General features: G+C 43.9%; 2 protein-coding genes across 8 annotated transcripts in view; one reads left to right on the top strand and one right to left on the bottom strand.

Moving 5' to 3' along the window:
- Window positions 1-13,366, bottom strand: part of NME9 (NME/NM23 family member 9) — a 58,587-nt gene that overhangs the window by 8,683 nt on the left and 36,538 nt on the right. The window lies entirely within an intron of this gene.
- Window positions 1-13,366, top strand: part of ARMC8 (armadillo repeat containing 8) — a 110,358-nt gene that overhangs the window by 92,599 nt on the left and 4,393 nt on the right. For all 7 annotated transcript variants that reach the window (XM_008008981.3, XM_008008979.3, XM_008008985.3 and 4 more), the window contains 3 exons: window positions 3,497-3,592; window positions 8,134-8,206; window positions 9,626-9,719. In XM_008008981.3, the coding sequence (XP_008007172.1) occupies window positions 3,497-3,592; window positions 8,134-8,206; window positions 9,626-9,719 (263 nt within the window). The remainder of the gene's footprint in view (window positions 1-3,496; window positions 3,593-8,133; window positions 8,207-9,625; window positions 9,720-13,366) is intronic.

Raw genomic sequence — 13,366 nt, 5'->3', positions numbered from 1 at the left:
GCCTGGCTGGTAATTCCTTTTTTCCTGTTCAGTCTGACTAGAGATTTAGCAGAGAATCAGTTTTTTGTTTCATTGCCAAAGAATCAGTTTTTGGTTTCATTGATTTTCCCACCTATTAATATTATTATTATTTTTCGAGACAGCGTCTCACTCTGTTGCCCAGGCTGGAGTGCAGTGGTGTGATCTCAGCTCACTGCAGCCTCCACCTCCTGGGTTCAGGCTATTCTTGTCCCTCAGTCTCCCGAGTAGCTGGAATTACAGGTGTCCACCACCATGCCCGGTTATCTTTTTTTTTTTTTTTTTGGAGATGGAGTCTCACTCTGTCACCCAGGCTGGAGTGCAATGGCACAATCTCGGCTCACTGCAACCTCCCCCTCCCAGGTTCAAGCAATTCTCCTGCCCCAGCCTCCTGAGTAGCTGGGACTACAGGTGCCTGCCACCATGCCTGGCTAATTTTTGTATTTTTAGTAGAGATGGGGTTTCACCATGTTGTCCAGACTGGTCTCGAACTCCGAACCTAGTGATCCGCCCGCCTCTGCCTCCCAAAGTGCTGGACTTACAGGCATGAGCCACCACGCCTGGCCAACTTTTTGTGTTTTTAATAGAGATGGGGTTTCACCATGTTGACCAGGCTGACCTCAAACCCCTGACCTCAAGGGATCCACCTGCCTTGGCCTCCCAAAGTGCTGGGATTACAGGCATGAGCCACTGCACCCAGCCTGTTCTCTATTTCAGAGTTTAGCCAACTGTTTCTGTAAGAGGCAAGGTATATATATTGGATTATTTTTACTTTTTTATTTTTAAACCCCAAACATGAGCCATAGATTTTTTTTTCCAATCAATTACTTTTTTTGTATCTGTTGAAATAGTTTTTTGTGTTTTTCTTTTTAACTCTGATTTATATGGTGAATTTTTTTTTTTTTTTTTTTTTTTTTAATTTTTGCAGGCTCTGGTCTCTAGCAACTACTCCTCTATGCTGTTATAGCCTGGAAGCAGCTATAGACAATACATAAGCAAGTAGATATGTCTGTCTTCCAATAAAAATTACCAAAAGAGACAGCAGGCTGGATTTGGCCCAGACCATAATTTACCAGTCTGTGCTCTATTTCATTGATTTCCAATTGTTCATATTAGTATATACACTAATATGCATACATTAATGGGGGGGTCGTGTGTGTGTGTAGCTTTTATCTGTTCCTTAGCTCACATACTCAATTGAGTTGGCCCAATAATGAATATCATTTTACTGGCTTGCTCTTGGAAGGTGGGGTTGTTGTAAAGCTTGCTAAGGCTTTCTATAATCACTTTAAGGAATTTGAGCAGAATGAGAAGGAGTGTGGTGGTGTGAGTCTGGTGTTGCCACATTTGGATTGTATGTCAAGACAAGTGATGGAGAGGGAGAGAGAAAGAATACTTGTAGGCTGGGCATGGTGGCTCATACCTGTAATCCCAGGACTTTGGGAGGCCAAGGTGGGCAGATCACGGGGTCAGGAGTTCGAGACCAGCCAGACCAATATGGTGAAACCCCGTCTCTACTAAAAATACAAAAATTAGCTGGGCATGTGGCACAGACCTGTAATCCCAGCTACTTGGGAGACTGAGGCAGGGAGAATTGCTTGAACCCAGGAGGCAGAGGTTGCAGTAAGCGAAGATGATTGTGCCACTGCACTCCAGCCTGGGTGACACAGTGAGACTCTGTCTTAAAAAAAAAAGAACACTCATTGTATTTAATTACCTTATCCTGTAGGCTCAGGTGGGGCTAGAATGTGGGGAGAGCAACTATAATTCAGTTGGTTCTGATGTCATCTTGAACTTGGACTCCTAAAACATTGACTGTCAACTCTTCCCCAAACTAATTACTCCTATTAATTACCCTTGTCACGCTCATGTCTGCCCCTTCATAAGATCTTTTCCACAAGAGACTAACCAAAAAGAGTGCAGATTCATTATTATTCATTTCCTTAGGGTATTGTTCCTACCAAGAAATTTAAGACAGATTCACCATGTACCAGTGCTTACATACCAGATCACCAGAAATCTGACATCTTCTCCAGATTAGATCATGTCTGTCCCACTTCATGGGCACATAAAGTCCTCTTCAACATGATCTAACTGCCCTGGAATAAAAAGTTTCCCAGTGCTTGCTTAGCTATTGGACTATACAATTTATGTTTCATGTCTACTATGTCTCAAAGGCAGCCTTTTCTGGTTTCACACCTCAGGACTCACTCCCTAATAATCTAGTTACAGCAGTGTGTTAATCTAGGAGAAATAAAACCATGTACCCTTTAGGGTATTTGGGGGCTTGGGCCACTGCAAGCAAACAGTCTCCTCAGTTAGCTTAATTAACTTCTCTTGCAAAGAAAAAGTTTAAAATTGGAGAAAATTATGTGAATCTGTATCCCATCCTCATTCCTTTGAGTTATTCCTGACTGGGTCCCAGGACTGTGTCACTTCCTCCAGGAAGTTTTCCCTAACCCTTGCAGTATCCAACAAGTGCTCTTTCTTCATGCTTTCTATCCATTCTCTGTGTTTACTTCAATCACAGTGAAATGTAATTGTTTGTGTGACAGCTTCCAAGTCAGGGAGTTTGTTGTTTTTTTTTTTTTTTCCTGCCTCATCCTGATGCCCTACAGAGGGCATACCCATAATAGGTACTCAGTAAATGGTTTGTTGAATTGCTAAGGTTGGTACTGTTGGTATCCCTATCATAGTCCTTTTACCATTATCTTAATCTTTGCCTCCTGCTGGTCTGGCTGTGAGAATGGAACAGCTGACAAGAACAGTTTTTCCTCTGAGAAGACTGCAGTCACCAGTGCAGTGGTTGTCCTCAAGGTGTACTGTCCTGCCAGCTGGCACAGGCTTCCTCCAATCTTCACATTAGGCCAGCCTGGACTAAGTTTCTTCACACATTTTTCTTCCTTTTCTCTTCCCCTAACAGGGTTCAAAAAAGTTAAAAGGTCCTAAGTGCCCATGGCTGGTGTAGCTGGTGGACAGGGTCTAGGCCTTCATGCAGAAGGTCATGAGCTTAGGAGCAAGCAGCAGGTGGAGGCCTAGGAAAGGGAGGCCTCCCTAGGAGGGGAGTTGCAGCACCACCAAAGAGCTTCCACCAAAGAGACTGCATTGTTGAAGTAACATTGTGGTTTGTCACAAGAGCTTGTCTTAGAAAAGAGATTTTCAAGAAAAATAATAAATTATGTTTTCTCTTTGATTTGATGGTATGACCTATACAAAATAGCTGCCTTTGCCCAGCTATAGCTTAATGCCCACGAAGAAACCACCGAAGTGTTGGGGTTCTCTTTTGCCTAAGGGAAATTTTGTTTGGGTGTGGTTACTGTTGCTAGCAATGATGTCAGCCGATGAGAAATCAGGGCATTGAGAGTGGAACCTGTGAGAATCCATGTACCTTCAAGTGAAAAATTGCCCAAGTTCTTGAGACAGCTTGACTCTGGGACTTCAGAGCCTTCCTGACTATTGGCCCTTTGTTCTTTTCCAGACACTGTGCATCTTAGCCAACATAGCGGATGGGACAACAGCAAAAGATCTTATTATGACCAATGATGATATCCTACAGAAAATCAAGTATTACATGGTGAGCCCTTGTCCCCTTTCACCATAGGATTAGAATGCAGGGACTGTTGCGTTGTTAACTCAAAATAAATTGTGCAGAGATTTTAAAAAGAGGAAAAGAATAGACTACTCTGTGACTCCTCAGATTCAAAGAACTCTCTTCTATCCTGAAGAAAAAGAAAAAACACCAACTCCTTGAAGCTTGTACCACTTGGTAATATTATTACCTGCCACTCCACTCTCTGCCCTTGTCATCTACTGATTGCCTCCCTCTTACTCAGTGAAGACCCGGGCTCTTGGCTTTCTCCCAGTGCTCTCCAGTCCCTGTCGTCCCTCTCAAGGATTCAGTCGCATGGTGGATGAACCCTCTAGCCCCCTGGCCCCATAGTTTCTTTACCTGTTTGCTTCTAAACAATCTGCTACTTACTGCCATGGCCATACCCTGCATCTGATCATCACCAGAGACTGCCCATTGCCAAAATGTGGGTATCAAACAGCCCTCCACTTTTCATTCTGTCAACATCTCCTGACAAAATTCTAATCACGGAGGAAGCCTCTCCTTGTCACACCAATCTGTCTTCTCTACCCCTGCCTTGTCAGAGTTAACAACTGCAGAGAAAGGCACAGAACCCCACATGGGCACTCAGCTCCTCCTGGTGTCCTTCAGGGATTCTCAAGGAAGCTGGCAACCTCGTTCTCCGTGAGAATAGATTCTTACCTGCCCCTCATTCTTTAGACCTCACCTCTTCCCTCACCCATTACAGTTAGTGATGACCTCAGCTTTTTGTTTTATTAAGAGAAGAGAAACTAAAATCCTTCAGTGGCTCCTTGTTATACCTTGAATAAAGTTCGTATGCCCTTATGATGGCCTGTCAAGTCCTACATGACCTAACCCATTTATATCCCCAACTTATCTTATTCCTCTCTTCCTTTGTTCACTACACTGGCCACTTGCAGTTTCTCAAAAAGGTCATGTTCTTTCCTTCCTTGGGCCCTTCACACATACTGGTTTCTCTGCCTGGAACACTTTTCTTCTCTCCGTTTCACCCTTCAAATCTCAACTGAACTTATACTTTCTTACTGGACTCTTGCCCTTGTAGATTATTACTCATGCATTTTGTTCCCTTCCTTCAGAGCACTTAGCTCAGTTTTAGTGATATATATATTTGTTTGTGTGCCTACTGGGTGTCTCTACCACAGTGTAAGTTCCATGAGGGCAGGGACCATGTCAGCTTTGTGCACAATTGTATATCCACCATGGTGTCTGGCCCTTAGCATATGCTTGGTAAATATTTGTTGAATGAAAACCTTACCACTTCAACCAGGGATTCCCTTATCTTTCCAATATCAATCCACATTGTATCCATAATCACTTAAAAGGTTTTTCTTAACTTCTCATACCCATCGAGCCATACCCATTTCTCTGTTATTCAAAGACAAACCCAAACTTCTTTTTATTTTGAGACAGGGTCTCACTCTGTCACCCAGACTGGAGTGCAGTGATGCCATCTTGGCTCACCACAACTTCCGCCTCCTAGGTTCAAGCGATTCTCTTGCGTCAGCCTCCTGAGTAGCTGGGATTATAGACATGGCACTATTGCCCGGCTGATTTTTGTATTTTTAGTAGAGATGGGGTTTCACCATGTTGGCCAGGCTGGTCTTGAACTCCTGACCTCAAATGATCCACCCGCCTCGGCCTCCCAAAGTGCTGGGATTGCAGGCATGAGCCTGTGCCCAGCCTTCAAAGCCAAACTCTTAAAAGCATCTTTTCTGTACATATTGCCTCCTTCCTTACCTCTAAAGTCATTCTTTAACCTGCTCCATTTCACCTCTACCCCCATCATTCAACTGAAACTGTTGTAATTAGGGTCACCAATGACTTCCATGATGCCAAATCCAAAGGATCCTCTTCTCTCTTCATCTTACCCCACTTACAGTAGACCTCAACCCAGCTGACTATTTTCCTCCTCCTGGAAATATCTTTTTCTCTTGGCATGACACCATACCTCCCTACTTATCTCTGAACCCTCTTATCTTCTCTCCTACACGTGCTACCCTGAGATCAGCAGATCACAACCTTCATTGTACAATAGGACCTTGTAGGGAGCTTTCAAAGATTACTGCTTTGTCTCCTCCCTCCCAAGATTCTTATTTAATAGGTCTAGGGTTATAGCCTGAGCATCAGGAATTTTTTTTTTTAAGATCGCTGGGTAGTTCTTACGTACAGAGTTGAGAACCACTGCCTTAGGGGAATCTCATCCACCCCCATAGCTTATACTGTCATCCCTGTGCTGACAATATGCTGTAATTTCCAAATGTGTTTCCCAGCCTAGACCTCTCTTCCAAACTCTGGACTTATATATCCTCCTGCCCTTTCAGCATCTCCATGTGGCTGTCTGATAGCATCTTGGAATCTATCTTGATTTCTCCAGCTCTGTCCCCTCATTCACTCATTTTATCAACAAGTCCTATCTGCCCTTCTTCCAAAACTTATCTTGAATCCGATTACTCCTTTCCATCACCACTGCTCCCACCCTAGTCAGTCCAAGTCACAGCACCTTATGCCTGATTAACTATAATAACAGTATCCTCCTTGACACTTCTTCACTGTCACTCCAGTCCCTTCAGCCCAAGTGGTCTTCTAAAAATGTAAATCAGATTTTGTCCCTCCACTGTTTAAATCTTTCAGGGGCTTCCTCTCAACACAGAATGAAATCCAGAGTCCTTACTGTGGCCTATAAGTTCGCACAATTTGGCTATACCTACTTCTCTGAACAGACAGTTCCTTCTTACCTCAGACCTTTTCGGGAACGTTCTCCTCCTCAGAATTTCAAGCCCCTTGCTCTTTGCACATCTGGCACCTTCCTATTCTTTAAGTCTCCATTTAAATATTGCCTCCTTCAAAGAGATCTGTTTTGTGCATTCCACCTAAATTAAGTTCCCACCCCTCCACCCTCCAATTTTCTCTATCCTCATAGTAATTTGTGTCCTCAAAAAATATTGAATGAATGATGAATAAACTTATGCATAGTAAATGCATATTTGTTATAGTATATACAAGCTCACTTATTCAACAAATATTGATTGATTGTCTGAGCCTGGGAGCAGATAAGTTTTATTCTGTTTTGTCTTAAGGGAGCCCAAACTGGACATCTCCTTAAAAGTGTTGGCAGTTAGAAGAAGAAAGAATCACTAGCCATAGAATTCTACTGAAGGAAGCCACATCCATTTCTTTGTCTCTGCTTAGTTGAAATATAGTCCTACATGAGAAGATAAGTCTGTCTTAGCCTTGAAAAAACCATTGAGCATATTTTGCCATTGATACTCCCTCAGATGTGCATAAATTATTTAAACATACTAGAATTTTTTTTATTGACCAGTAAGACAGTCATTTATAAAGGATTATTTTATTATTGGGTCCTTTTTCATTCAGGCGAAAGCACTGTATCCAAAGCAACCAGAAATTGTTGTACTTTTAGTACATAAAGCAAAATAAATAAGAATCGTATTTAGAAGAATAGGAGGCTCATTAGTGATAGTAGAGACATTTGAGAAATCAACTAGAGATTTCATCAAGTTTTGGGGGACGCTTCTATAGATATAGGAGTAATTTAATTATTCCAGAAGCTGAATGTATTATATAATGCTTCTTGTTTTCAGCAAGTTGTGTCAGAGGAGTAAACCATTTATAGATTGTGTGTGTGTGAAAGTCTGGGTGTTACAGAACTTCCTGACCATATATTCACTTTCTTCCCCAAAGGAATTATTGGGCCATTTGAATAAGATAACCAGTAGCTTAAGAGATAAATACCAAATGCACATCCACCCAGTGTATGTTGGCTATTGGTGACCTGGAAATATAGCTTAAGTCGAAAGCATAGAATTGTCATATGACAGTGTTTCTTCGTGCATGGATTGAATCATAAATTGCAAACTGTACCCATAGCCCTAGAGCTGTTTTGTTTGTCCAGCCAGATGGTTTTTTAAATTTGAATTTGAATTTGAATGTCTTTTGGCAAGGCTTGTACTCCTCAATTTGCCAGATTCTCCACTGTCCCTTGTTATCTTTAGCCCAACCCTTTTACTCATTAGTGTTAATTTCATGGCCCCTCAAGTTATTTGAATATGAGGCCTCTGCTTCAGACTTTTTTTTTTTTTTTTTTTTTTTTTTTTTGAGCCAGAGTCTCACTCTGTCACCCAGGCTGGAGTACAGTGGTGCAATCTCGGCTCACTGCAACCTCCGCCTCCCGGGTTCAAGCGATTCTCCTGCCTCAGCCTCCTGAGTAGCTGAGATTACAGGTGCCCGCCACTACACCCAGCAAATTTTTGTATTTTTAGTAGAGACAGGGTTTCACCATGTTAGTCATCCTGGTCTTGAACACGTGACCTCGTGATCTGCCTGCCTTGGCCTCCCAAAGTGCTGGGATTACAGGTGTGAGCCACTGCGCCCGGCCCTGCTTCAGACTTTTAGGTTATAGGAATTGCCTATGATAGGTCCCCAAAAAAAAGATCTAAAATGAGATTACCACCATTTTGATTTTTTTTCTTTTTCTGTATTAATAGGGCCATTCACATGTTAAACTGCAGCTTGCAGCCATGTTTTGTATATCAAACCTCATATGGAATGAAGAGGAAGGTAAGAGATTGGTGAGATTTGCTTTGAAAAAAATTATGGGAAGAGTGTCTTGCACAGTGAAGCTAGCAGGTGCCCCTGAGATCCTGGGCAGAGGCTCTATTCTTGGACCATCTGGCCCAAGCACCCTCCAGAGTCACCCTGGTATGAGAATCAGTGGAATTAGCGCAAGTCAGCCAGTCAACACTGAGTGCCCCATTTGAGCCAACTCTATACCAGATTCAAGGAGAGAGAGTGAGAAGTAAGTGGCAGTCCCTGCCATGAGAAAGCTGATGAGGAGAATGTGAGATGCACTTGAAGAAGGTGAGAGGAGAGAGTAGGTGGGAGGATGAGCCTTTCGTTGTGAGCAGAGGAAGCACATATGAGGACTACAGGCAGATAAACATGATGGAGAAGAAAGTGCATTGGTGAAAAATCAGAAGTGCAGTGTGACCAGTGAAGCAGCTAGTCTGTAAGGAGGCCTGTATAGATCAGAGGTTCTTTACTGTGACTGCATATTAGAATCACCTGAGAATTTTTATACCAGGCCAATTAAATCAGAATCTCTGGGGATGGGCTCCAGGCATAAGTGTTTCTTAAAGCTCCCCAGATGATTCCAATATATAGCCAAGGTAGCAAATATAGGAGAGCAGTGGGTCTCAAGGCTGGGTTGGCTGCATTAGAATCACCTGGGGAACTTTTTAAAGTGCAGATTTCTGGGCCTCATCCCTAGAAATTCTGATTCACTGTGTCTAGAGAGAGCCAGTGCATGAGTGGTCACTGTGGGCTCTACAGTGGGGAAGACTCCAGGGGATTACTCAGCAGCTGCGCCCAAAACAAAGTACAAGAAGGGAAACTAGATTCCGCCTACAGACCTAGATACCAAGTACCACCTGTGTACTGGGGAGACAAGCCACCCTCAAGGAGATGTTAGTCTAGTTGGAAAGTATAACAGAGTGATAGGAAATTGGAAGTGCCAGTTGTGCTGAGAGGCAACAAAAAGTGCTGGGAGGACAGAGGAGGGTAGAAGACAATAGAAAGGGGAAGGTAAGACCTGTTTGGAGTAGTAAGAGCCTGGCCTGATCTGGCCAGGGCCATGGGTATGTCCTGAAAGAAGTGATGAAGCTGGGAGTGAGTGGCAGAGGGTCTTGTACCAGACTGAAAGATCTAACCTTGACCCTGTAGTCCATGGAGAAATCAGTCCAGCTGCAGAACCCAGGATAGACTGCAGGCAGGATGGTCAGGAGGCAGAGAGACGAGTTAGAAGGCTGTCAGAGAGTCCAAGCATGAGCGGGTCCAACTACATTGGGAGAGGGTAGAGGACAAGGGGTACAGGAGGAGTAGGGAGTGAAGGACACTGGTAAGGCTCTAGATTGTTAATTGCACATCAAAGAGAGCGTTTGCCTGGGTCATGTTCCCAATAACCTGGCTTTAATCATTTAGGTTCACAAGAACGCCAGGATAAATTACGAGACATGGGCATCGTAGATATTCTACACAAACTGAGTCAGTCACCAGATTCAAACCTTTGTGACAAGTGAGTATGAATGCAGAAAGGCCTTGCCTTGGGCTATGTTGGATTCTTTCATGAAAGGGTTTGAATTGCTTGGTAATTAACATGGCCACACTTTTTAAATCTTTTAGATTCTTAGATTTTCTTTATAATTTTCTGTGAGCCACTTACGACATTTGAGTGAGCTGTAAACTAATGATTACCAAATTATTAAAGACTCTCACTGTGAATTAACATGAGTCTGGGCTATCTTAGTGGATAGGATTCAGAGACCGTTTGCATACATTCCCCTGATCATTAGAATAGACATGCATGTGGCCTTTTGGAAAGCAGAAAACCAGTAATGCAAACATTCTTTAGCTCAAAACCTCACTGAACACCCATTTTGTGCCAGGCTGGCCCGGCTGCTAGGGATACAAAAGCGAGCACTAAGGAATCAGTGTCCTCAAAGAGCTCATCATTTCCTGGTGGAGTCAAGAGTTATAATCAGATACGTAGTTAACCTCAAAATAGCCATAAATGCTCTTCCTAGCTGTGTGTTCTCCCTTGTAACAGCCTTCAGTTTCCATTTTGCCTTTGTATAATAACAAATCAGGGAACATCAATACTTTGAGTCTGTAGACTCTTGGGCATGGCTTAGAAGCCCTTCAGCCCTTAATGGTCTGGCTCTGCCTTTCTCATCTTCCCCGCACCCACCATGCACACCCCATACTGCAGCCATACCTGCCTGCTTACAGTAGCACACCTTCATGCATTTACACATTCTGTTCCATCTGCTTTGCTATCCCAGTCTCCTCTCCTTTGAGTCCCCATTCATTCATCAGATAGCTCTTTTTAATACCTGCCTTCTGCCAGGCATTGTTTTAGGCATTGGAGATATATTGGTGAATAAAATTGATGAAGTCTTTGCCCTCATGTAACTTACATTCTAGTATAGAAGATAGATGATAAGCAAATGAATACATAACCCAGTATCAGGTGATGAGAGAGGTACCATGGAGAAAAATAAAGCAAGGTGAAGGAATGGAGAGTCAAGAAAATTTATTTTCATGTAGGTTAGCCAGTAAAGATCTCTCTGAGGATGACATGATCAGAGACCTGAATGAAATAAGGAAGATTTCATCTGGGCAAATGCTTAGAGGAAGAGTATTACAGGCAGGGGTGATAGTGGGTTCAAAGGCCCTGAAGCAGGAGTGAACTTGGTATGTTCAAGAAACAGCAAAAGAACAGAGGGCTGATGAAAAATAGTGAGGGGGAAAATGCTAATAGGTGGAAGAAGCCAGATCATGAAGAGCCTTGTAGGTAGGGTAAGGACTTTGGCTTTTATTCAGAGTTTAATAGGAAATCATTGGAGACTATTAAGGAGAGGAGACATTATCTGATTGAATTTCTTTCTTTTCTTTTTTTTTTTTTGGAGATGGAGTTTCATTCTTGTTGCTCAGGCTGGAGTGCAATGGCGTGATCTTGGCTCACCACAGCCTCTACCTCCTAAGTTCAAACGATTCTCTTGCCTCAGCCTCCAAGGTAGCTGGGATTACAGGCGCCTGCCACCACACCCAGCTAATTTTTTTGTATTTTTAGTAGAGACAGGGTTTTACCATATTGGCCAGGCTGGTCTCAAACTCCTGACCTCATGTTATCCACCCACCTCATCCTCCACCTACCTCGTCCTCCCACAGTGCTGGGATTACAGGCGTGAGCCACCACGCCTGGCCCTGATTTGAATTTTTAAAAGATCACTCTGGTGACTGTACAGAGAACCATCTATAGGAGGGCGAGAATGGAGGTGCAGAGACCAGTTAAAGGCCGTTGTAATAATGTCGGTAAGGGATGAGGGTATTAGTGTTGGAAGTATTGAGAAGTGGTTGGATTCAGGATTTAATCTGAAGATGAGCACCAACAGGACTTACTCGCAGATTCAGTATAGGATGTTAAAGAGAGGAAAGGAAGATGTCTAGGGTTTTAGCCTGAGCAACTGGACAGAGGGTGTTGCCATATACCAAGATAGTGAGGAATACAGAAGTGTGTTGCGGTAGGGAGCATCAGGAGTTCTTGTTTGGGTATGCCAGCGTTAGGATGCCTATTAGACATCCAAGGGACTTGAAAGAGCAGGGCTGGGGGTGTAAATCTGAATGGTATTTAAAGCCATGGAGCTGGATGGAGTCACCTAGATTAAGTAAAAAAGAGAGAAAGGAGGGCTAAGGACCAAGATCTAGAGCCCCCCTCCGCCTACCCCCCAGCATTTAGGCAGTGATAAGAAAGATGCAGCAAAGGAGCAGAAGGAACAGCTAGTGAGGCAGGCAGAGACTTAGGCGCATAAGGTGTCCTGAAAGCAAAGGAAAAAAGATGCCTGGACAGTGGCCATTTATCCTTCAAAACTCATATCAGGTTGCCATGTCCTCCAAAAAGCCTTGCTTGACCCACTCTCTACCCTCCCCTCCAGGCTTTGCCAGGGATGCCTTTTGTGCTCCCATAGCATCTGTAGAACACGTCACACTGTGTCTTGGCTATCAGCTTGTCTGTCTTCTCCACTGAAGGGGAGAGAAACTTAACTAACTCCTCTGAAGTAAATGGCCCTCCCAGATTGTGAAGCACACAGGACAGGCTGGTCCTCTGCTTCCCCGAAGCTTAACATCCTGTAGGCTAAAGAAGAATAACTAGGCCGGGCGCGGTGGCTCAAGCCTGTAATCCCAGCACTTTGGGAGGCCGAGACGGGCGGATCACGAGGTCAGGAGATCGAGACCATCCTGGCTAACACGGTGAAACCCCGTCTCTACTAAAAATACAAAAAACTAGCCGGGCGAGGTGGCGGGCGCCTGTAGTCCCAGCTACTGGGGAGGCTGAGGCAGGAGAATGGCGTAAACCCGGGAGGCGGAGCTTGCAGTGAGCTGAGATCCGGCCACTGCAGTCCAGCCCGGGATACAGAGCAAGACTCCGTCTCAAAAAAAAAAAAAAAAAAAAAGAAGAATAACTAGGCTAGGAGCAGTGGCTCATGCCTATAATCCCAGCACTTTGGGAGGCCGAGGCGAGTGGATTTTGAGGTCAGGAGCTTGAGACCAGCCTGGCCAACATAGTGAAACCCCATCTCTACTAAAATACAAAAATGAGTCGGGCATGATGGCATGTGCCTGTAATCCCAGCTACTTGGGAGGCTGAGGCAGGAGGATCACTTGAACCCAGGAGGCGGAGGTTGTGGTGAGCCAAGATCGCGCCACTGCACTCCAACCTGGGCAACAGAGCGCAACTGTCTCAAAAAAAAAAAAAGGAAGAAGAAGTAGTAAATACCTGCAGCCCAAGGCTGCTGGTCAGATGAGTGTAACATCAAAGTCAAGTCCAGCCACATGCTGAAGGCTGGATTTGAGCTTGTACTTTGAGGACTGGAACCTCCACCTCCACAGCTGCTGGCATAAACGATGGGCTCTGTCAGCCCATCTCTTCTGCCTGAGAGCCAGGTTGTTCACTGGGGTTTTTATCTCATATTTATTCAGAAGTAAAAACAGATTTTACTTAAAATCATCTCAGAGATAACCTAGGATGTAAGACAGGCCTTACCAGCATCAAGTGGGATAGGTTTAGCCTGCTTGCTTAGACCACTCTGGTGCTGTTTTCACATAAATTTTTAGTTCTTTTTAAACTTAAACCCTCATTAAAAGAATCAAGGTCTGAGCTAC

Source organism: Chlorocebus sabaeus, chromosome 15 (genome assembly GCF_047675955.1).
Source record: "Chlorocebus sabaeus isolate Y175 chromosome 15, mChlSab1.0.hap1, whole genome shotgun sequence".
In the NCBI taxonomy this organism is placed as follows: Eukaryota; Metazoa; Chordata; class Mammalia; order Primates; family Cercopithecidae; genus Chlorocebus; species Chlorocebus sabaeus.
Note: the sequence above shows the minus strand (reverse complement) of the source record. Positions and strands in the feature narration are given on the sequence as shown.